The 25,921-nt window shown below is 39.9% G+C and overlaps 1 protein-coding gene across 1 annotated transcript in view; it reads left to right on the forward strand.

Moving 5' to 3' along the window:
* LOC122549956 (cytoplasmic dynein 1 light intermediate chain 1-like) overlaps positions 1 to 25,921 on the forward strand; it is a 52,255-nt gene that overhangs the window by 16,074 nt on the left and 10,260 nt on the right. The window contains exons 7-12 of the mRNA XM_043690239.1: positions 7,944 to 8,079; positions 9,680 to 9,791; positions 10,308 to 10,367; positions 16,623 to 16,667; positions 19,333 to 19,453; positions 20,506 to 20,616. Coding sequence (XP_043546174.1) covers positions 7,944 to 8,079; positions 9,680 to 9,791; positions 10,308 to 10,367; positions 16,623 to 16,667; positions 19,333 to 19,453; positions 20,506 to 20,616 — 585 coding nt within the window. The remainder of the gene's footprint in view (positions 1 to 7,943; positions 8,080 to 9,679; positions 9,792 to 10,307; positions 10,368 to 16,622; positions 16,668 to 19,332; positions 19,454 to 20,505; positions 20,617 to 25,921) is intronic.

Below are 25,921 nucleotides of genomic sequence, written 5' to 3' on the forward strand. Positions count from 1 at the left end.
ATGAGACAGTATTTTGCATGCAAAAAGCCATGTTGACTATCCCTAATCAGTCCTTGCCTTTCCAAATACATGACAATTCTGTCCCTCAGGATTCTGTCCAACAACTTGCCCACCACCGATGTCAGGCTCACCAGTCTATAGTTCCCTAGGTTTTCCTTACCACTTTCTTAAATAGTAGCACCATGTTAGCCAACCTCCAGTCTTCTGGCATCTCACTCGTGGCTATCGATGATACAAATATCTCAGCAAGGAGTCCATCGGTCACTTGCCTAGCTTCGCACAGCGTTCTAGGATACTGATCAGGTCCCAGGGAGTTATCCATCTTTAAGCATTTAAAGATGTTTTCAGCTCCACCATCTCTGTAATGTGTATATTTTTCAAGATGTTGCTATTTATTTCCCCACATTCTCTCTCCCTTCTCCACAGTAAGCACTGTTACAAAGTACTCACTTAGTGTCTTCCCCCATCTGTGGTTTCATGCATAGGAGGCCTTGCTTATCTTTACAGCACCCTGTTCTCTCCCTCCTTAACCTTTTAACCTTGATGAATTTTTAGAATCCCTTTAGATTCTCCTTAACCCTATTTGCCAAAGCTGTCTGATGTTCCCTTTTTGCCCTCCTGATTTCCCTCTTAAGTATACTCCTGCTACGTTTATACTCTTCTTGGGAATTGCCCGATCTCTCCTGTCTATACCAGCCATAAGCTTGATTCCTTATTCTTGACCAAAACCTTGATTTCTCTAGTCATCCAGATTTCCCTACACCTGCCAGCCTTGCCTTTCAGTCCAACAGGAACATACTGTCTCTGGACTTGTGTTATCTCGTTTTTGAAGGCTTCCCATTTTCCAGCCGTCCCATTACCTGTTTACATCCACTCCAACTTTAGAAAGTTCTTGCCTAATATGTCAAAATTGGCCTTCCTCCAGTTTAGACCTTTAACTTTTAGATCTGGTCTATCCTTTTCTATCAGTATTTTAAAACTAACAGAATTATGGTCACTGGCCCTAAAGTTCTCCCCCACTGACATCTCAGTCACCTGGCCCTGCCTTATTTTCCAAGAGTAGGTTAGGTGTTGCACCCTCTGTAGTAGGTACATCAACATACTGAATCCGAAAATTTTTTTGTTCGCACTTAACAAATTCCTCTCCATCCAAGTCACTAATCTTGTGGCAGTCCCAGTCTATGTTGGAAAGTTACAATCTCCTACCATGACCACCTTGTTGCAGAGGGACCTCGGTAATCTGAATTTCAGATTATCCAAACAAGATTGCAAGGTCCCGATGCTTGGTTAAACTGTGTTATCCAGAATTTGATTATCTGAACAAAATACTCCCTGCCTGTGTCATTTGGATAATCGAGGTTCCTCTGTGTTCTTACAGATAACTGAGATCTCCATACAAATTTATTTCTCACTTTCCTAATGACTATTGTGGGTTGTCTGTAGTACAGTCCCAATAAGGTGATCATCCCTTTCTTATTTCTCAGTTCCACTGAAATAAAGTACCTGGATGAAATTATCTTCTGAGTCAACTGTATACACACTATGCAGACAGAGGTGGACTTTTCTTCTTTGTAAACTATGATAGAAATTAACAAATTATCGTCACATTTGATCATTCTCCATTTTTAAAGAAAACTGAATGTTCTCAGGCATCAAAACATTAAAATTTATTTGATGGGAAAATCCAAGATGGCAGCAATCTAGGAAGATCGTGTTGCAGAGCTCCACACCACATTGCAAGCAGGACAAAGTCCCAGCCTGTCCTACCCAGACCACTGCAAAATCCTGGGACTCTGGGAAGGTTGTGGATTCCCAGAAAACTGTCAGCAACTTTTCTTGGTTTTCACCATCCAGGGATGCCAGGTATGTCCAAGGCCAGGCCTACAGCCCAGTCTGCAGGATCCTCAGACTTGATCTCTTACCATGTCCTGGTAAAGGAGCTCGGAAACTCTCGCGAGATGTTGAGCAAGCAGATAGAGGAGAAGCTGGCCCCGATCTCTCTCATGCTGCAGAAGTATGAACAGCAGCTGGGAGACCTGGAGAAAAGGACGGATGAGGTAGAATACAGAGTCATAATGGTGGAAGCTGATACCGGATCCAAGGATAGATTCCAAGCCCCTGGAGGTGCAGGTCCGAAATTTGCTTGACCAAGTTGATGACTTCAAGAACAGGGGCAGGAGAAAAAATACTTGGATCGTTGGTCTGCCAGAGCGAAGGAAGGTGAGTGGCTGATGGAATTTCTTGAGGACTGGTTGCCGAACTTCCTTAACTTGGAGGCTGGAATGAGAGGCTTGAAGATTGAGAGGGATCACTAGGTCACAGCACAAAGGTCAGGTCTGAACCAACATCCTCGTCCTGTCTTGATGCAGTTTCATCATTATAGAGATAAGGAGAGCTTCGTGGAAGCTTCTAGAATCCAGGGGAAGAATCTGAAAGCCGACGAGGGCTTTAAGATCATGTTCTTCCAGGACTTCTCAGCAGCGGTAGTCCAGAAAAGAAAATCCTATAATGGTGTCAAGAGAAGACTGAGGGAGCTCAGGATCCAGTACTCTGAGGTATCCAGTAGTGCTTTGGAGACATTAGATGGATCTGTACATCTCTTTGACACGTTGGAGAAGGCTTTGTGGCCAAAGTAACTTAATCTGAACAATTTATTTAGTACAAATGGTAGTGTTGTTTGGGTGAGTCCCTCTTTTCTTTAAAAAGAAGAGGGAGTCCAGTTGGGACTTTCTTTTCCTTTTTTATTATTGGTAATAATCTGGTTTAAACCAATGTTCAGGGGATGTTGGGGTGTGCACTTTCAATTTCCCAGTTAAGTTATGCCAACAGATGTGAGGGGTAGTTATCCATTTTTTTTTGTTCACATTGTTATTTCATTGTGTATTTTCTTTCTTTTCTGCTTGTATTTGCGGTGTGACTCTAGCTAAGAGGAGTGAAAATGGTTGGGATGGCTAGATCTTACGGCTCAGGTATTTATATGCCCTGGCTGCAGTATTGGCAGCGGTATGGGAGTGGGATTCTGGGATGTGTAGTTGCCTCTTTGGGCAGGGGGTGAGTTCCCCTGTTCAGCGCCATTGGCACTTTCTTTGTTGGCTTGTTTGATTGTTTTTTAGGTTTATTAACTGTGGTGGGTTTAGTTTATGTAGTTTTTATGTTCGATGGATCCTGCAACACGAAGGCTAGGCGATTTGTCATCAGAATTCCTCCCCTCTGGAATCTAAATGTTACTGCAGAAAGTTATGGCTAATGACTTGATTAAATGGTGTACCTGGAACAACAAGGGAAGTCACTCACCAACTAAGAGGAAGAAGGTACTTTCGAGTCTTAGAAAGGAAAAAGTGGATATTGCTTTATTATAGGAGACACACCTGAATGATAGGGAGCATTTGAAATTATAGCAGAAAGGCTTTGATCGGGTTTACTTTTCATCTTTTAATACCAGAAGTAAGGGAGTGGCTATATTGGTTAGGAGGAATCTCCCCTTTAAGTTACTGGAGTGTGTTAAAGACAGGTTTGTAATGCGCAAAGCCCTGATAAGCAGGAAAGAATATGGTGTTTTAAATGTTTATTTCCCTCCGGCCCATCCCCTCAAATGTTTGGTAGATGCGTTCTCCAAATTGATCAGTCTTGAGTCCCAGTATATTATTGTAGGGGGAGATTTTAACTGTCTCATGGATCCCACAGTAGGCAGGTTGCCCAAAGGCCCCCCAATTTAGTCTGTACAAACTAAACAATTAGTGGATTGTGTGTGGAGTTAGGGTTGGTGGGTGTCTGGAGGCGTCTCCACCCTACAGGCAGGGATTTAACGATTTTTTTTCAATCCACACAGATGTCACGCCAGGATTGATTTTTGATTTTTTCTGACCCCAGTGGTAACCCTAGACTTGGTGGCATCTTGTATGATTGGTAATGTTACCATCTCCGATCATGCTCCAGTGTACCTGTTGGTTAAGATTAAGGACGCTATAGTGGGCCCAAGGCACTAGCGAATGGGTCCCTTTGTCCTCAAGGATAATAGGTTTGTGGAGTAGTTCTCCCAGTAGTTTAGGGCATTCCTACTCTGCCAGTCGGAAGCGGCAGATGGGCAAGCAGCAACATCTCCTCGAAGCACGGTTGAAGGCAGCTGAAAAGGCTTCCTTTGACAGGCTCTTGTTGGTCCAGCTACAGAGGATTATGGCGCTGTGGTCTGCATTGAATTCCGTGCTCACGCAGACAACCACAAAGGAGATTATTTTTATGTGAGCATATATTTATTATGTCAGCATGGTGACAAACTGGGCAAGTACCTAGCATATCTCAACAGGTAAAAAGAGTGCCTCTCAAGCAATTACGTCAATTAGGGAAGGGTCTGGGAACCTAACGTGTGATTTGAAACAGATTAATGTGACATTCCAGAGATTTTACTCTAAGTTATACCAATCTGAGGGTTATGAGGAAGATCGGGTCAAGGTGGAGTCCTTTTTCAAGGATCTGGAGCTCCTGGATGTGACCCCCGAATGAGTCTTTTCTCAATGCCCCCTTATCAGAGCAAGAGGTGCAGGAGTCTGTGAAGCAGCTTCAGGGTGGAAAGGCACCCGGTCCCGACGGACTTCACAGCGAGTTCTATAAGGAATTAATAAACATACTGTCAAGCCCGATGCTCAACGTGTTCAATGACTCATGCAGTCATAATAGTCTCCTGCCATCTCTGAGAGGCCAATATTTCGCTTATTCTTAAAAAGGGAAGGTCCCAGAGGACTGTGCTTCTAACAGGCCCGTTTCACTCTTAAATGTGGACTTTAAAATCCTCTCTAAGACTCTTACGTTAAGGCTGGAGACTGTTATCTTCTATAGGTAAAGAGGACCAGACGGGCTGCTTAAAGGGCTGCAGATCCTCTGATGATATTAGGAGGCTGCTTAATGTAATTCAAACATGTCAACAACAGTCAGTTCAGGGATTGGTGATTCCTGTAGATGCAGAGAAGGCATTTGATCGAGTTGAGTGGCCATACCTTTTTTATACTCTGGAGTGGTTTGGTTTGGGTGAAGCCTTTTTAAGATGGGTAAAGGTTCTGTACAGTGACCCCCTCACTGCTGTCAACACCAGTGGGGTGTGATCAAGCAATTTTGACATTTTTAGGGGTAGGCGGCAGTGCTGCCCCTTTGACCACTGCTGTTTACATTGGTCAATGAACCATTGGCAGAGGCACTTCATAGGCATCTTAATATATTGGTTCCACAAGTGAGGTCAAAATTACATAAGACTTCATTGTACGCGTACGATGTCCTTTTTGTTTTGTCAAATCCAGCAGTTTCGGTGCCTCACCTGATACAGTGCATCAGCTTGTTTGGCACCTTTTTGGGCTGTAAGATTAATTTTGCAAAATCAGAGGCTGTGTCTATGGGTGGTCTTACAAAAGTGCTAGGTTTTGAGGGCAAATATCGATTCCCATTTAAGTAGTCACGGGAGTTTTATGTATGTGGGCATATTCATCACTCCAGTTCTTGATCGATTGTTGAAAGCCAATTTTATTCAATTATTCGACAAAATCAAACAAGACCTTAAAAGATGGCAGGTGCTTCCGGTCTCTTGGTTAGGTTGGATAGCACACGGATGCTCCCCCTGATTTTCAAAAGGCAAACATTCAGGGGACTAAACAGCTGGTTCAGTTATTTTGTTTGGCATCGTCAGCAGCCCCTTATTAGGTTAGCTAAACTGCAATTGCCTCACAGACTTTGGGGGAGTGGATCTCCTGGACATTAAAGACGATCAACTAAGTTCGCTTTTATCTTACATGAGTGATTGGGCTTGTGGGCACCCTCTTTCAATATGGTTAGATATCAAAACCTCTCTGGCAAAGTGTGCCCTTACTAGATTGCTGCTTTTGGACAAAATGAAGACAGTTAAGGAATATTGCCATAACCTAATAGTTATCGATACTGTTAAAGCAGGGAGGGCAGTTCGGCAGAAGGAAGGTAATATTGGCAAAACATCTTCTCTTACACCTATAGTGAGGATCTAAAATTTGAATTTAGGCTGTACTTTAGATCCTCGATAGTGGGTATGCTGGGTTTTCAACTAGGAATGATTGATTCAGTATTTAAACAATGGCAGTTAGGGGTGTGTTTTGCATGGGCGATTTATTTGATGGAGAGGCACAATGATGTCCTTTTATCAGTTAGCACAGAAATATGAGCTATGTAGCAGGAACCTCGTTCATGTTTTCTTCCAAGTAAGGGATTTTATTCAAAAATCTACACTTTTGACTGATCCCTACAAATCCAACATAGGAGGGTGCTCTGTGCTAAGAGTACACTTTCTGTCAGCACTTGATATCATAATTTATGGGTCGGCTCCGCAGATGAGTTCAATCAAATCTGCAGGGTGTGGGAGAGAGAACTGGGTGTTGAAGTCTCCTCAGAGGCATGGGAGGATATTTGGGAGAATGCAAGAAAGACATCAATTGGCAATAGGACCCATGCTTTACAGTTGAAAATTCTCCACCGGGTCCGGATCGTTTGTCAAAATTTAAACTGGGATATCTTCAACGTGTCCCAAGTGTAAGTTTGGTACGGGCACTCTTACCCAATATCTCTGGTCCTGTGGTAGGCTTTAAATATACAGGACCACTGTGGCGAGTGCAACAGAGTGGATTTTGGGTGTAAGGATGGAGATGGACCCGATTTGTTCTCGACCTGCCCTGTATGTTCCCTGTAGATGCGCATAAGAAAAAAGTTTTTAACATCCTCACTTTCTGCGCAAGAAAGAATATCTTGTTAGATTGGGTATCTGAAAATCCCCCAGGCCTGTCAAGTTGGTTGAAGATTGTTATGGAGCATATCCCCTTGGATTTTCTCTCAAGTATGGGAAGCCACAAAGCTGAGAATTTCTATAAAATGTAACGATCCTTTTTGGAATATCTGGACACAGATTTGTCCACCACACTAATAAGGGCTTTTATATAACCATACAATTGTGCTTTACACATCCAATATCCAGAGAGGGGGAATTGCGAATGTATGAATATGTGAAAATTAATGCCCTCGATATGAGAGAATTAGTGTTTTGTTTGGCTGAGCTCTATTAATTATTAGTTTATTGTTAGTTATTTATTTAGTTAAGTAGTTAGTTGGTTTTTTAATCTATATTTTTATACATATATATATATTTGTACATGAGGGTAGTTTGGGTTTTCACATTTTATTGGTGTTCTTTCTTTGTATTGTTTTGAATGGTATTGTTTTCTATTGTAATATTACAAAATCTATTTTTCAATAAAAATTTTAAAAATGTTATTTGTCATTTATGGAGTTGTCTAAATGTATCTAATTTGATTTGATTTCAGCAGATGAGGGAAGCAAGGTGTGTTTGCTGTTGGGTCACCTGCTTGGGATGTTGGTACCATTGTCTGGATTAGATAGCGAATTACACATTGGTATTGTGGCAACATTGAGGGAATGCCCAAGTTACACTGGTACATGACATGATTGTGGTAGCATAAAACTTTACTATCCATGTCCATGGTCATGGAGATCAAGGGGAGGGGCGACTTGTGGAAGTATACTTGCTGAGTTCTTGCAGGGACTACTTCCTGCTACTTGTTAGATTAAGTTTGATTATTGCACAGATCTACTGTACACTGGCTTTATCTAGTTCATCTGGATTATGAGAGGTTCTGAACTTTTGAATTATTGGCAATTAGCTGAGGAACTCCTATCTATATGTTAGGACTGCAGTAATTATGTTCCAGAGTCACAACTGTCTTCCTTTGTGTCAGATATGATTCCAGCTACTGGAAGGCTCCATGACCCTGCTCTGATTTTAGCTGTGCTGTATTAGGTATGCCTGTTGTACTTGATACTTACGTGTAACTTATTTTTGTAATACTAAACTGTTTTCCTATTGCTAATCACTACAATTAATTGGATTTGTTCTGATTTCTTCCTTAATGCTCACGTTTTAGATGGAGCAGCACTTATTTATACTTCAATAAAAGAAAATAAAAATATTGATTTAATGTATAAATACCTTGTCCATAAGTTATATGGATTTCCTTTTCATTCACCGGTACTAGTTGTGGAAAAAGATGCAGTATTTATGTAAGTTTCACATAGTGTTTAAAATACAGTAAACTTTCTTTTTATAACTTGTTAATAATCAAAACTTGTTTGGAAGTTTAGTTTTATTTCCAGGTTTTTAAAAATACTTGTCCTCTTTAGCTCGAGTAGTAATTTAAATAAGCTATTCTGTTTAATTCTGTCCAAAGCAATTGAAACACAGTTTGGTTGTGATCTATGTTTCCCCTTTGGTTTGCATACATGTAATTCTCTATTTCAATGTGCTGCTGTAAAATGAGTAGGATTGGCATCTTTGCGTCATGCTGGCTGCCAGGAAACTGTTCAGACTTGCAAATCAAGGGCAGCACAGGAGTACAAAGGTAACTGTTCACTAATGACTAGAGAAGAAAAAGCTTTCAAAAACAAAAGTCAAGACTTCTGTTTTCCTCAATACACTTCCATCCCTCACCATTGTTTGTTTCATGTGTCATCCTTCACTCCTTAATTGTCTTTATAGACAAACAGCTTTTTTTTAATTCATTTGCGGAAAGAGGGTCTCATTGACTAGGCCAGATTTTATTGCCCAGAGGGCCCTTAAGAGTCGACCACATTGCTAAGGGTTTAGAGTCCCATGTAGGCCAGAACAGGTAAGGATGGCAGTTTCCTTCCCTAAAGGACATTAGTGAACCGGATGGGTTTTTATGTAAATCAACAATGGATTCATAATTAACCATTTACATATTTTGGGGTGATACAGGTGGCATGGTGACTCATTGGTTAGCACTGCAGCCTCACCGTGCTAGCGATCCAGATTCAATCCCATCCTTGGGCAGCTGTGTGTTTGTAGTTTACACATTCTCCCCATGTTGGCATGGGTTTTCTCCAGATACTTTGGTTTCCACCCACAGTCCAAAGATGTTTAAGTGGATTAGCCATACAAAATTGCCCATTGTGTCCAGGAATATGTAGATTAAGTGCAAAATACAGTGTGAGGGATGGTGCAGGTCTGGGTGGGATGTTCTTCAGAGTCCATGTGGACTCAATGGGTCAAATGGCCTACTTCCACACCATAGGGGTTCTACGGTTCTGTATCAGTTTTCCCTGTCAAGATTTTCCAAAATAACATGAGTTTTGAGTATTATCATAGAATCATGCAGCCCAAAAGAGCCCTTCGGCACATTTAGTCAGCATGAAGACGCGAGAAACACCTGACCTTCAGTCTAATCCCATTTACCAGCACTTGGCCCGTAGCCTTGAATGTTATGACATGTGCTCATGTATTTTTTTTTCCATCGAGACCATCCCATTGCGATGGTTGGCATTAGGTTCCTGATATTGCTAATTTTATTGTAAATGCTTAATTGTTTAAATTTCACTCAGTTCTATAATTAGCTTGAATTGCCTCTCAAATTTGGGGAACAATTAATTGTTGCTGAAGTAAATCAGCATCAAATTGTTGATTTAATGGTTGCTGCAACATTTTGTTGAAGAGAAAAAATCGAAGTATTGTAGCTTGAATTTCACACTGCTGTTGACCTTTATCAACAGATATGCTGTAAGCACTGTCTGCCAAATATTTGGGTTCTGGGTCTTTTTTTTTTAATGCTTTAATTTCTTGAAATCAAATATGTTTATTCTATAGTCCAGCAGGATGGGACAATGAAAAGAAAATAGGAATTTTGCATGAAAATTTCCAGTCTTTAAAAGCCGATGACAAATTTGAAGATGGCATTACGAAGCCTCCAGTAAGAAAGGTAACCTCAATCTCCTGATAATATCTGAATTGTGCTGACGTACACATAGATAATGTCCAATGTTGCTGGTATGTACATATTTAACTTCAAATATTATGATTAAGCCATACCAACAATACCAAGTGACTATATAATTAGAAAACCATCTTACATTGAACTAATATTGCAAAAATATTATCATTCAGATTAAATTACAAACCTGACTAATGCTTGCAATTGCTTTGTCAATTACATCCCAGACTTTTAGTAGTTTAATACTCAGTTTCCACTTGCAAAAGATTGCACTGAAAGCAATTATTTACTAACTGCTTTGTCCAACTATAAGCTGATTTAATTGTATTTCCATTTGATCATGTCCATCCTGATCTACTAATTTCACTAAGATTGAAACAGCTTGTAGACGAGGAATTCTTGTGCTTCCCACTCCAAGATATTGCATAACTTCTCCTAATTCAATAATCGAGACACATTTTGGAGTATTGTCGGCTATAATTTTTGGCAATCTTTTCCTTGCAGGTAGTACATGAGAAGGAAATTTTATCAGAAGATGATCAAGTGTTTCTTATGAAACAGCAGGTTAAAATATTTCCTATTTATATATCAATTATTGTAATTTCTTTCAGAGGATTCTGAAGAAGTCATATAGCATTCCAAAATAATAACTGTTTCTCTCTCCACAAGTGCTGCTTGACCTGCTAAGTTTCTCCAATACTTTGTTTTATTACTGTAGTTTCTTTACCTTTAAATAGCGTCCTGTTCTTATTAAGAAGAATTTCAGTTCTGGAAAAGCATACTTTCTATCTCACACTTATTGGTATTCACATTGGGTATTGGTGATCCACACTACAAATGAAGAATGGCCTCAATAGTCTCTCAACCATAAATCTTGGAGCACCCACTACTATCCTTTATGATCTCCAATAGCCCTAAACATTCTTTAGTCATTATCTCACTCATTATGTATTTATAAAAAAGAAAAGTAGACTTCCTCAAATTTTAATTGCCAACAATACATTCTACTGTGCTTCACAGGAGCATTATAAATATGACACTGACCCACACATGGGGATGTTAGTTTAAATGATTAAAATCTCAATGCAAGAGGTAGGTTTTAAGGAGTGTCTTCAGGAACCTGAGGAAAACAAAATACAAAAGAAAAAGGACTGCAGTGAGGGAATTTCATAGTTTGCAGCCAAGGCAACAAACACAACCATCCGTGGTGGAGAAATTAAAGTCAGACATGATCAAGACACTAGAATTGGAGTGCTAAGATATAGCAGAATGTGGAACTGGAGAAGCTTACAGACATCGTGAGGAGTGAATCCATGGAGTGATTTTATAACAATTAGGATTTTAAAATCAAATCATTTCTTGACTAGGATCTGACACGAGTCGGTGAGCACAGGATTAATATGTGAAAGAGTCGTAGCACAAGTTAAGACAGTGTTTTGGATAGTACTCAGCGGATTCCTATTAAGAGACAATATAATGTGAAACAGTAGCCACCTTAATATAAGGCAGTATTAGGGGGTGGGTGGGTTTCTGGCAATCTGCAGTGAGGCAGCTGGTGGACCCAGATGGCAGTCAGTGACGATCTGTCTGGCTAGCTGGGCTGTGGTCAGCGGTGAGGTGGCAGCGCGGGGGAGAGATCAAGCCTCCATGTGGAAGCCCATTGTGGAGCATCTGCAGGCTCATGACTAAAGAAGGACTGTTGTTCTTTTTTTCTGCTTTATACAAAGGAGGACTGTAATTTTAACTTTTGACTTATTTCTTTATTTTTCTACTTTGTACCTAAATTTTCATACCTAGGTACCTTTTGTACCTAAGTTGACACTGGGCGTGGTGACTTTGTATACTTTTCCCTGTAGTCCTGTTCTTGAGAACACATAACAACCTTAATTCTAATTTGACTGCACAGTATAATATTCTAATTTACTGCTTGCTAACTGAAGGAGATATCCCATTAATTCCATGCTGAAACCATGGTTGGATCCTCCACAATTTTTAAAATGTATTCCTAGAAAACAACAAGCAGTACTGGTAAGAACCAATACTTAATTGTTTGTCCTTGTGAAATGCTAAGCTAGTGTTTTGATTGCTATTGTCCATTTGGTGGATCCACTGCTTTTAGGAAGTTAGGAAAATCCAAGGTTTTGTCTTATCAATGGTGAAGGAAAGGAGATGCTATTCCAAGTTAGGACTATGTGGCTTGGATGGAAACTTGCAGCTAGTGGTGTTCCCTTGTATCTGCTGCCCTTGTTGAGAGGGGTAGGACTTAGGGGTTTGGAATATGCTGTGAAGGTTTTCAACATCATCATCACTAACACTTATTCAAAGGAAATCTGGAACAAAGATAAGCGAACTTCCATTGCATGCAAACAGCCCGAGGTCCCAATCAGAAAGCAAACAAATTGATTTTAAAAATTCAACATTGCTGTAACTCTGCTATTCCAACTGAGGGATTCAGAGCTTGCAGACTTTTGCTCATAGACTCCATACACTCATTTTATGAATTTGAGAGGAAAAGGGACTCACCTCACCTAGAAACTTCAGAATAAACATTCCTCTTCAAGAGGTGAGATAACTTGTACAGTGCAAACTATCAAGGCTGTCTTTTCTATAGCAAGGAACGTCTTGACACACTCTCTTAAGTTGCCTACTTCAGGAAATCCTCACAGAAACGGTGGTTTTTAACCTTCCAAAGGAACTCTTGACATCCTTTTATCAGACACATCCAAGGATCTCTGAATTACATATGTTGACGTAATCAAAACCCTTGACTCAGAATATTACAAGGGGTGGGTGAATTGTATTTCAAAGATTTGAGTATCAGAGTAATTTCACAGTCCTGCAATTCCTTCCTGATATGACGACAACTGTCGTGAATGTGAAATGCAAATCAGGTACCCTGCATTGTAAAGGTGTGAAGGAATACTTTCTACTTGCCTGGATGAGTGCAGCTCTAACATTCAAACTATTACAGTATTCATAAAGCAGTGTGTTTGATTGGCCATCTATCTCTACCACTGATCCATCTATCTACAAGATGCACTGCAACACTTCAATGATTTTTGTAAACTATCTCCCAAAGCTGGAACTTCATTAACCTAATTCATTAGTGGGTGGCACGGTGGCACAGTGGTTAGCACTGCTGCCTCACAGCGCCAGAGATCTGGGTTCAATTCCCGCCTCAGGCGACCGACTGTGTGGAGTTTGCACGTTCTCCCCGTGTCTGCGTGGGTTTCCTCCGGGTGCTCCGGTTTCCTCCCATTGTCCAAAGACTTGTTGGGCCGAAGGGCCTGTTTCCACACTGTAAGTAATCTAATCTAATCTAATCTAAAGCCACAAGGTAATAGCAGGTGTACCTGCAAGTATCTGTGCACATCATGTAATTTCCTGATTTAGAAATATATTGTCATACCTCAACAACAGTAGGTCAAAATCCTGGAACTCTGTATCTGAACATCCTGAGAGTACCTTTGCCACAAGGTGGTTCAAGAAGGCAACTTCACCACCACCCTTTTTAACTCTGGGAATAAATGCTGCCAGAGATGGCTATGTCCCATAAATGTTTCCTTTAAAAAGTGAAGAACAGAAAGAAATTTTAAAAGGGTGAATGAATTGAGATAGAAAGAACCTGCGAGGAGCATTAACACAGCCATTGACTGTTTTGGCCAAATGGTCTGATTCAATTTATATTAGTATGGCTAGAATTAATTGTAGGACATTCAGCCTGCTGAGTCTACTTCACCATTCAGTAGTATCATGTACGTCAGTACCATTTTGCTGTACAGTCCCCATATCATGTCTTTATTTAAATATGTTAAAATATGTCATTGGGAACATTTAAGACTGAGCCTCCATAGCTCCCTGGATACAGAATTCCAAAGATTCACCACCCTGCAAGTGAAGGAACTTCTCCTCCTCCTCTTAGCATACCTTGGTTCTTAACCCTACAGTCAGGGGAAAATCTTTTCTGCATTTTCTGATTCATGTAATAATTTTGTATACTCAATTAGATCACCTTTTTCTTATAAACTCGAGAGTACAGGCCAGTGTATTTAATCTTTCCTCTTAGGACAACCCCTCTGTTCCAGGAGTTAATTTGGTGAACTTTTGCTGACCTGTAGTAAGTTTGTTCATATGTATTGCATGTCTATAGCTTGAGGAACTGACTATGGCCCCATGGGACAGGGAGTCATTCAAGGCAGGCAAGGAAATGGGAATGTAATTGTGGTAGAGGACAGTATAATCAGGGGATAGATACTGCTCTCTGCTGATGTGAGCAGAAGCCCCTAAAGGCTGTGTTACCTCCTGGTGCCAAAGTTAAGAACAATTGGCCTATCTCCTTGGAGAGGAAGGAGTGGGATCTAGTAGTCGTCATCCACTTTGATATCAACAATATTGGTAGCACTAGAAAGGAAGTGTTGCTGAAAGACTTTGAACAGTTCGGAACTAAATTAAAAAGCATATCCCCAAGGCAGTAATCTCTGGATTACTACCTGAGCCATGAGCAAACTGCATAGGGCAAATTCAGTCAAAGATTCAAATGGGTGACTCGGATTAGTATGGGTTGAATGGATTTCAGTTTGAGGCACTGGTGCAGGAAGAACAGAGGTGATCTGGTTGCATGGGTTTCATTAAAGCATGCTGGGACGAGTATCCTGGTGAATAACTAAGGCTGTAGAGAGCTTTAAACTGATTAGACGAAGGGAAAGATTGGGGGAGAGGAAACGTAAGTTTACAAAGCAAGAGGATATGGCAGCATTGCAGGGCAACTGTTTGGGTAATGGTACCCAGAGTCAAAAGGGGGGAGTAAAATGCTTTTTTAAATAAACTAAAAATTAATGGCTTTTAAATATGTATTGTATTCGGAACAAAATAGATGGGTTAACGGACTTGATGCAAATGCCATTACAGAGACGTGGTTGCAAGGAGATGAAAGCTGGAACTAAATATTCAGAAGTGTGTAACTTTTCGAAAGGGTAATAAGTCAACGTTGGTACAGGATGGAATAAGTACAACAGCAAAAAATAGCTCCGATATAGCATGCACTCCCCATCGGGGAATTGAGACAGGGATTCAGTACCCTAATTGGGAGTGCGTGCTATATCTGAGCTCAGCAATGCATCTTTAAGGACTTGTTCGGGACAGCAAGGTGTCTCACTGGTTAGCATTACTGCCTCACAGTGCAAGGGTTCCAGTTTCAGTTCTAGCCTCGGGCGACTGTCTGTGTGAAGTTTGCACGTTTCTCCCTTTGTCAACATGGGTTTCCTCCGGGTGCTCCAGTTTCCCCCCTCAGTCCAGATATGTGCAGGTTAGATGGATTAGCCATGGGAAATGCAGTGTTATAGGAATAGGATCGGGAAAGAGTCTAGGTGGGATGCTCTTTGGGGAGTCGGTGTAGACTTGTTGGGCCGACTGGCCTGTTTCCACACTGTAGGGATTGTATGGAAATGATCATTAATTCGTGCAGGTGGGGGTAAGAACTAAAAAGGGAAATAAGACATTTGTACGAACAGTAGGTATATAGGACAGAAAATAAATCAGGAAATAATGAGGACTTGTAACAAAGATCATATGTTAATTTTGGATGACTTTGATCTTGTAGATTGGGATAGTTAACTTTCCTGAAGAGAAGTTTTCTAGATAGTGTACTGTACAATCTTGGTTATCCGAACGTCAGTTATCCAAATTTCGGATTATCCGAACAAGATGTCAAGGTCCCGTAAAAACCATATCTTATCCCAACAATCAGTTATCCAAACAAAATACTCCCCGCCCATCTCGTTCGGATAATCAAGGTTGTTCTGTGTTCAGAATAGTTTCCTGTGTTGTAAGTCTAACCAAGACTGTTTTGGATCTGGTGATATGAGATCAGTCAGGTTTAATAAATAATGTCAGAGTAAAAGATCCCTAAGAAGCAGTGACATGACATGGTAGAATTTGTGATTCAGTTGAGAGGGGGAACTGAGTCAGAAACAACTATTTTGAGTTTTTACAAGTTTAATTTCAAAGTGATGGAGGGGGCAGATCTGACTGGAATTGATGGGAAAAGGAGTTCAGCAAATGATTAAGAAACAATTGAAAAGACATTTAAGAAAATAGTGCATGGCTCACAGCAATTCCCTATTGCAGTGAGGAGGAAGGATTCTTGTAAGGGGATAAGCCAACTAGGTTAACCAGATAAGTTTTCGTTCCCTTTTTCTCTATCAATGTGGCTGGTTTAAAGTATAAACAAGTTAACTGTCAGTCATCTGACTGCAATATGAATGGGAATGGCAATGCCTCCAACAAAGTCCACATGCCAACCAATCAGCACTTTCCTCTTGTACCATATAAACTAAGAAACCCTTTGTATTTATAAGTATTTTAATCAACCTAGTCAGAGTGTGGTATGACATAGCTCTAGAGCAGGTGTGACTTGAACATTTCTGCCCTATAAATGGAGACATTATTCCTGCACCACGAGAGCCTTGCTTCCCTTCAGTTTATACACTTTGGAGGAAAAAACATGAGTGAAATATGCTGGAGTAAAGAAACTTTGCTTAAACGAGTTAGTTTATTAACTAGTTACAACAGCTAGAGAGAGATGGTCTATCCCTGTTTAAACCTGGAAGAAACTTTACTTTTTAAACAGTAACTTTTGATTACTAGCTATAAATAAAGATTAGACTTCTTCAGAAAGATTGTTCCTTAAGATTCCCTCATTTACCTGACTTGCTGTAGTTAAACAAGTGAAAAAAAAATTTTATTTTCAACCTTGATTCAATTAAATTGTTTTCCCAACATTAAAACTGTAATCATAATATGTATGTTGTTTTATTTTAGTCTTTCCTAGCAAAGCAGCCACCTCTTTCAACTGGAAGGCCACTAGTAAGTAAATGACTTGACATTATTGTTTTTGTTAGCATCCGATTTTTGCGTAGTCAGTATATTTCCTCCACTTCACCCTATGTAGTCCCATTATCACTGGAATACAGTTTATTTGCAGCATATGAAAACTGCAACACTTTACTCCCTCCCCAAACAGAATTTAGCCAAGTGTTCTTCTGAAGCTGGGTGCCTATTTATCTCCTTATTTTATTCTGGATGTAGGTTTGCTCACTGAGCTGGAAGTTTTGGTTTCTGACGTATCGTCACCATACTAGGTAACATCAGTGACCCTCTGGATGAAGCACTAGTGGAAATGTCTGCTTTTTTAGGTTTCGCACGGTCGGCGATATCACTTCCTGTGGTGATGTCATTTCCTGTTCTTTTTCTTAGGGGATGGTAAATGGGGTCCAAGTAAATGTATGTGTTGATAGAGATCCAGTTGGAATGCCATGCTTCTAGGAATTCTCGCGTGTCTCTCTGTTTGGCTTGTCCTCAGATGGATGTGTTGTCCCAGTCAAAGTGATGTCCTTCCTCATCTGTATGTAAACATACTAATGAGAGTGAGTCACATCTTTTTGTGGCTAGTTGGTGTTCATATATCCTGGTGGCTAGTTTTGTGCCTGTTTGTCCAATGTAGTATTTGTTACAGTTCTTGCAAGGTATTTTATAAATGACATTATTTTTGGTTGTTGCCTGTATAGGCTCCTTCAAGTTCATTGGCTGCTGTTTTGGTGGGTTTGTGGGCTACCATGATGCCAAGAGGTCTGAGTAGTCTGGCAGTCAAAATTTCAGAGATGTCTTTGATGTAGGGGAGAGTGGCTAGGGTTTCTGGACATGTTTTGTCTGCTTGTTTGGGTTTGTTGCTGAGAAATCAGCAAACTGTTCGTTGGGTACCCATTCTTTTCAAATACACTGTTTAGGGTATTTTCCTCTGCTCTGAATCGTCTACAAAGACTACAAAGAGATCTTCATAGACTGGGACAACACATCCATCCTAGGACAAGCCTCCCACAGTCCAAAGATGCGCAGGTCAAATGAATTGGCCATGCTAAACTACCCATAGTGTTAGGTGCATTAGTCAGGGGTAAATCCTAGGATAGGGAAATGGGTCTGGGTGGGTAACTCTTCGAAGGGTCGGTATAGACTTGTTGGGCTGAAGGGCCTTTTCCCATACTGTAGGGAATCTAATCAAATCAAAAAGGCGAAGGAAGGTTTAATTGAGAATAAAGAAAAAGAAAGCTTATTAAAAATATTAAATTAAAAGTGATTAGCACTGCTGCCTCACAGTGCCAGAGACCCCGGTTCAATTCCCGCCTCAGACGACTGACTGTGTGGAGTTTGCACGTTCTCCCCGTGTCTGCGTGGGTTTCCTCCGGGTGCTCCAGTTTCCTCCCACAGTCCAAAGATGTGCAGGATGGGTGAATTGTCCATGCTAAATTGCCCCTAGTGTTAGGTGTAGGGGAATGGGTCTGGGTGGGTGCACTTCAGTGGGTCGGTGTGGACTTGTTGGGCCGAAGGGTCTGTTTCCACACTAAGTAATCTAAAAAAAGCCAAACAGAGACACGGGTGATAATTCCTAGAAGGGTGGCATTCCAACTGGAACTCTTATCAACAAGCTCATTGACTTGGATCCCATTTACCACCCCCTGAGAAAAAGAACAGGAAATGATGTCACCAACCCAGGGAAACCTAAACACAAATAAAAAGCAGGCCATACCACCAGTGCTTCATCTGGAGGCTCACTGATATTACCTAATGGTGACGAAACATCTGAAACCAAACTTTCCAACTCAGCGAACAAACCTACATACAGAACCTCAACCTGAGCTACAAATCTTCTCAAATTTCATTCCTTATTTTGTATTTAGTTTAAAAGCAGTTACAATTGTAAGCCAGATCAGGTCTGTTTTAATTTTGATTGCTGAACTTGGTTGTTAAACGTCATCATTTAATGTTTGGTGCTCTGAAAATAGGAAGTAAAATAATAACTTGGAATTGTTATATTTTGGTAGCAGTACTAACTTCACAATGACCTTACGTGATTCAATCCGACTGTCTTGTAGCTAATATGTTAGATTTGAATTCAAATCAGTTTTGACTAGTTGTTAAACATGACGAGAGATTTGCTAAATTTTGCCTGTTAGTGATTGAGCTGCATTATTCGAGTTGTCACTGATTTAATTCCTATTCTGTATGGAGGTGGATAATGACAGTCAGGTCAGTGCACAATGTTGTAACTGATCAACGATTAGAGAGGGTGCAGGGGAAGCACCAGTCCTCCTTTTGTACAGTGTAAAATAAGAAACCCTTGTATTTATAGATATTTTAATCAACCTGTTCAGAATGTTGTATTACCAGTCCTTTTAATGTTTAATATCTGTGGATATAAAAGTTAAGTAATGTCTGTATTGAGCTCAGCTTTAATGATCCCATTTGATTAAGAAATATTTCGAACCAACATATCAAAACAAATGACAACTTGGTTAAGCATCAAAAGGTGGCCAGTGTCTCTATAACTTAAGACTGCCAAAGAGTTGCCAACTTTAGGAAAGAGGAGAAGCTTTTGAACATTAAGAAGGACTGTAAAATTGCACAGGAATATATGACCTGTAGTTCTTCAATGTCTGCATTTTGTTGCAAATCCTAATTACTTATTTTTGTTCAGGATTCTGCAACAAGAGTTGCTGGAGGTTCTCCAAGAACACCAAGCCGAACTGGAAGTGCCAGCGTTGTTAACGTAACTCCTATTCCAGCAGGAAACAAAAAGATTGATCCCAATATAAAAGGTAGTTAGGAATGATTTTACCTGTTTTCTCATCCATCTTTCCCACTGTCCAGAATGTAGCAGTGTCTTTTTAAATATAACACCTCCAAATCCGTCTAATTTTTAAACAGAATTATCATCTTCTACAGTCCAAATGATTTGGGCAAATTATCTAAGTTTGCAGACACAAGTAAATGAAATTTAATAACAGACAAATGGACAGAATTAGAAATAGTAAATGTTCTGTGTTGAAATAGCTAAAGAGAAAATTGAAATGTCAGGCCTGGTATATTTAACTTTAAATATATCTTGGCACAATGCCCCAGGCCCCCTCGGAAATTGCAGTCCCACCTTCAAACTGCACTCAGGTTGTCTAAAGACGATATTCAAATTGTGTAATTCTTAATGTAGCATCTAAGGCATGCAGAAATCTTTTAACACATGAAAGGTGAAGCCTGTATAAAAACGGGCTGAAAGTCAGACTATTACAACGTGAAAATAAAAGAAAACGTTGTGTGCACTTGGAAGATGAATTGACTAATTAGAGTGAAGAATTAGACTACAGCAGAAACAGCAAAAGGTGTATTTCTATTTGTGATCGACTATTTCTTTTAACCCAGAATGGTTAGGATCTAGAACGCATTGCATTGAGAGATGGAGGTACAGATCAGATAGCTGTCAAAATGGAATTGAATAAATACTCAAAGGAGAAATAGTTGGTGATGTGGAGAAATCTTTTCTCGATGAAAGAACCAGCACAGGCTCATTGAGCTGAATGGCTTCCTGAGCAGTACTGTTCATGATTCCATAAAGGGAGATGTGCATGGTATAATTTTATTAAAAATATTTTGTATTCTTCCTTTTGTATAAAATTCTAGGACATTTCTTTAAATTGAACAACTTTATCTGTTAAACCCTCATTCCAATGAACAGTTGATTTGCTACTTTAGACTGCTTTGTGCAATTCTGATTCAGTGTAAACTTAGTGTAAGCATAAGAAAGTTTTGAAGTTAACTTAGACTTGTCAATTTTATAACAGTTTTTAAAAGTGCTTTTTGTGTTTTGCATTTCCAGGAGCAGCAAGTGAAGGAGTTTTGGCGAATTTTTTCAACAGTCTTCTAAGCAAAAAGACTGGCTCGCCTGGAGGAAGTGGTAGTAATTTACAAGGCTCTGCAAAGAAAAGTGGTAAGCAATGGATTTTTATTTATTTTATTAAATGTTTGATAACTCGGCTTTACATAGTGTAATAGACCTCGAAATGCTTCGCAACTGCTATCTCAATTCCTGATTAATTTAGAACTAAAACCTTTGCAGCAGCATTTGGTATTTTAAGAACTGCATTATGAAGAGGTTACAATCCAAAATAAATTAAGTTAAAATGCAACAAAGCTTGGAATAATAATATCATGGAATCTTTGTGTTAAAAGAACTGGCAAGTTTAGGTTTTGTAATTTTTTAAAATATGCTCCTTTTTTTTTCCCTCCCTGTTCAGCCACAGCAGCACCATCACTTATTACAGTAGGTCCCCACACCAAACAGATGGTCTGTATTACCTAAACTCTTTAAAATGTTAAAGATCTCAAAGCCAAATGCAACTCAGCTTGAACTCGCACACATCTGCTTTGAATAGAGACTGAATGAACCACGCAACTAATCTCCTCACACAATGTGTGGCTGATTCTTATAAAAGTTCTACCGAAGCTCAGTCCATCAAACTTCTTGCTGACAGACCATGTTTCAGTATGGCCTCTAAAAGGAGGCAAAGTCTGCTAAAAATAGCTGTTAAGTGGCATTCTAGAAGAGCTGACTTTGTGTCATTGGCCCCATGTCCTCAAGTCTAAATATCTCACCAACTTGGTCTTTCGGAATATGTTCCCCCTATTCCCAATCTTTATAACCCCTCCATGCTTCAAGGGTGTAGCTTTCCAAATCCCCACAACATGGTTGACAGACCTATTTCCCACATTAGTTCTGACCTGAAATTGATGATTGATGTTTCTTAAATTGGCGCATTCATCATATTGATCCTGGTATAGATTAAATTAACTTCAGTAATGACAAAAGCCACCTTAAGTTAGCTTATTCACTGACCACTGTACTACCTAAATGTGTCACCGTCTGGTTAAACTCTGCATTTCACATTAATGAGTGTACACTTGCCACTGCCTAAAGTTTCAGGTTGGAATCATTAACAAATTGTCTCTTCTTTAAACATTCCTTGTAATTGTTGCATCTCCTATCACAACCCCACTTTCTTATGTTGTAATCTTTTGATGTAAAAGGGATGTTATTTAGAGTTACCTTTCAAATTCTTGACTGCCTAGGCTTTGTCCCTCATTTATCTACATCTTCAATTATTTTTATTTATCCATGGTATGTATTTGTGACTGGCTGGTCCAGCATTTTTTTACCCATCACTCATTGTCTTGGAGAACATGGTGGCGAGCTGCCTTATGGAACTGTTGCAATGCTTGGGATGTGGAACCATCCATAATGCTTTTGGGAAGGAAGTTCAGAATCTTGACCCAGGGAAAGTGAAGGAAAGGTGGTGTAGTTCCAAGCCAAGATAGTGTGTGGCTTGGGGGGAACTTAAAGGAGGTGTTGGTCCCATGCATCCGCTGTCCATCGCTTTTTCAAAGTATCAGAGGTTAGGGCTTGGAAGGAGCTATTGGAGGAGCCTTGGTGAGTTACTGCATGCATCTAATAGATGGTATGCACTGCTGCTGAGGAATTTGTAGATGTGAATGTGCTGCAGTCCAACAGCCTGTTTTATCCTGAATGGTGCTCTTTGAATATTGTTGGAGCTTTGCTTCAGGTCAGTATTCCATCACATTCTGGACTTCTGGCCTATAAATGGCAGGCAGGCCTTTGCAACAGAAGTGCTAGCCTCTGAACTGTTCTTGTAGACAGTGTTTATATGGCTGGTCCAGTTCAGTTTCTTGTTGGTCTGTTGCTTGATTTGTAGATGGAACGCACAAGTTTTGGCACAAACCTCTGGTTGCTAATAAGTAGGACTTTGCAGAGTTAGCAGGAATGTGTTTAGGCCATTGTTCGATGCCATTCCTTTGTTCAAACCTTGTAGCGGTTTAATATAACAGAGTGGCTTGCTAAATCGTTTCACATGACCATTATCTCTCAACTAGAGGAGGCTAGCAAATGGCCTTTCCTGAAGAACATTATTGAACCAATTGACACTGGTTACACGGTTGCCATTAGACTAGCTTTGAATCCAGATTTTGTGAATGCAAAGTTTACCAGCTCTGCTGGTAGTTTCTGAAACCATGTCCCTAGATCATTAATGTGAGGTTCTCGATTACTCGTCCAGTGACATTTCAAATATGCAACCACCTCCACCTGATGAACTACATTTTGTCTCCAGAAAATTCTTCAGTGTCACACTAATCCCTTTGTATGTTCAGTGCCTGGATCCCTTACATTTTTTTTCTCCCATTGCAAACCAAAGTATATCAAACGACCAACTGACTATTGGCCGACATCGGTCACATTTTCAGTTTTGGCACTTAGGTTTAACTTTAAACTTTGGGTAACATTTCCTGTGATCCCCCTCTCTGATAATTAAACCAACATAATTTCTCTTAAATACAAATCTCCTTTACACCGTTTCTAAAGGATGCTCATACTCGCAATGTGTTACTTTGATAAACCAAAGTTGTTCTTTCGTTTTAATATGGTCAGTTAAAAGTGAAAGATAGTTTACTTCTGGGTGACACCAATGTTCCAATTTTACAAAAGGACATTTTTTTTCAATATGTACCTGCTACACCAAATATTTTGAATCCACTTCTACAGAATTAACTATTTCAGAAAATCTGAAAATGCAAGTTTAGCAACTTGACTAATTTTTATTTTGCAGTACCCAAGGAAGCATGCTTGTAGAAATCTCAACTATTTTTCAGTTCAGCACACAGCTAATTGGGTTTAAAACACTATATGCTGTGCTTGGTTTTTAAAACAAGACTGAGAGTTACGTGTAGAGTAATATATTCAATTGCCGATTATTTAAAAACCAAAAAAGTACTGATTATATGTAATAGTGCGTGTAATTAATCCTATTAACTGAACTGTAAGTCCACAACTGGGAAAACTTAGAGAGCAATAAGACTTTCCTTTATATCCTTCAGAATTATAGTGATATCTCACCAGTAGCATGGGTGTGATGCTACGTTAGAGAAAAGCACTACAGTAAATCCATACAGTAATTGATTTCACATATTTAAGAATTATTTTCGGGAAATTTTTTCAGAAGCATATGCATGCCCTAACCTCAAGATTTCCCAAAGTGCTTTACAGTTTTTGAGGTTTGGTTTTGTTAGTGGGATGTGGCATCTCTCTTTGCCGATTCTTATTACCCCTTGAGAAGGTGATTGAGGGCCACAGCCTTGAATTGCTGCAATCTGTCTGTTAGGGGCACCCACAAAGCACTTTGAGAGTGAGTTCTGGGATCTTGACTCTGTGAAGGAATGACAATATATTTCAAAGCCAAGATGATGTATGACTCACACAGGAGCTTGCAGATTGGGGTGAGCAAATGCACCTGTTGCTCTTGCCGTTCTAGTGGTGTAAAGGTCACTGGTTTGGAATGTGCGGGAACCTTGGAGAGTCACTACTATTTGTAGATAATGCATAGTACTGGCCGCTGCATTACTGGCGGTGGTGTGAATAGAAAAGGTAGTGATCGGAGCTCCATTTAGGAGATCTGCTTTGTCCTTGGTGGTGGCACGCATTTTCTTGAATGTTGGAGCTGCACCCATTCAGGCATACAGAGACTAATCTGTCACACTCCTGGCTCATGTCTTCTGTGGTTGCCAAGCTTGGACAGTCAGGAAGTTAACTAAGTATTGCAGAATTCCCTGGCTCTGGCCAGCTATGTCCATCACTCATTGCCTCTTTAACAGAATGTATTGCTTGAGCTATTTCAGAGAGCAGTTAAGAGTCAGCTACTTCACTATGGATCAGGGGTCATGTAGGCATGGCTGGCCGATCTATTAGTGAACCAGATGAGTTTTTTTGACGATAGGGTTTATTGTCAAGGTTACCATCATGGAAACAGCTTTCACTTTTGGATTTTATTAATTGAATTTAAATTCCACAAACTGCCATGATGGGATTTGCACTTGTCTGGCAAGCGTTAGCCGGGACCTCTGGATTACTAGTCCAGTGAATTTCCCACTGCAGCAATGCCCACTTTTAAATTAATTTCAACATGGTTTACTGATCACTGGTGTATTGTGGACAACATAACAAATTTGTACACTACACGCTTTCACAAACAAAATGTGATAATGACAAATAATATTTTCTTTGTAGCTTGCGACGAGGATGAGCCAGGACACCAGGGATAACTTCTGTACTATTCCTTTAAAAGTATCTTGCAGCCTTCTGCATTATCTTTAACCTTCAGCCTTTTATAGGAGATTTAGAAAAAAAACTTTGTATGTTACTGTAGGGTTGACTGAAAAGTAAGTGTTGTATCTCAATACCATAATGTCTCCATATCCATTTGCCCATACAAACTTACGTAAAATCCGCAATAATCTGATTTTATTTCAAGTTTGAATCAAAATGTCTGCTATACAACCTGATACACAGATACACTAATTTAATGAAAATACACCAGATCCACGATACCACCTACCAGTTAATTTGCTGATGCTACAACAAACAGGAGTGCAAAGCAGTACAAACTAAGAATCTTCAATTACAGACACTTTGTTTCATAGCCTGTAATAGATTGCAAATTTTCAGCTCTGTTAAGTGTGATATAGTTATCATCTTTGTGGAGCAATGTGAGTCTTTTTCCCTGATTCAAAAATAACAAGAATTCATACAAGACAAACAATGTTGTTTTCCATTGCAAAATCTTCAATATCAAGACTTTTTAGGATGAAATGCTTTTTGAATATCAATTCATGATTGTTTCCTCAAAGTAGGCTAAACATTTTCACAACCCAATTATTAGTACATGGAAGGAAAAGATCCAAATTTATATAGCACCCTTCATAATTTCAGGAAATCCCAATTTGCTTTGCAGTGAATGTATGACTTTTTGAAATGTCTATTCTGTAAGTTTCCTCATTTCCCCTTTCCCCTACCTCACCCCAGTTCCAAACTTCCAGCTCAGCACTGTCCCCATGACTTGTCTTACCTGCCTATCTTCCTTTCCACCTATCCACTCCACCCTCCTCCCTGACCTATCACTTTCATCACCTATTGTACTCTATGCTACTTTCTCCCACCCCACTCTCCTCTCATTTATCTCTCCACCATTCGGGCACTCTGCCTGTATTCCTGATGAAGGGCTTTTGCCTGAAATGTCGATTTTCCTGCTCCTCGGATGCTGCCTGAACTGTTGTGCTTTTCCAGCACCACTCTAATCTAAACTCTGGTTTCCAGCATCTGCAGTCATTGTTTTTATGGTGTCTATTCTGTTGTAATGTAGGAAAACGTGGTTACTGCAAACGCTAATAAG

The sequence above is a fragment of the Chiloscyllium plagiosum genome, chromosome 5, assembly GCF_004010195.1.
Source record: "Chiloscyllium plagiosum isolate BGI_BamShark_2017 chromosome 5, ASM401019v2, whole genome shotgun sequence".
Classification (NCBI taxonomy): Eukaryota; Metazoa; Chordata; class Chondrichthyes; order Orectolobiformes; family Hemiscylliidae; genus Chiloscyllium; species Chiloscyllium plagiosum.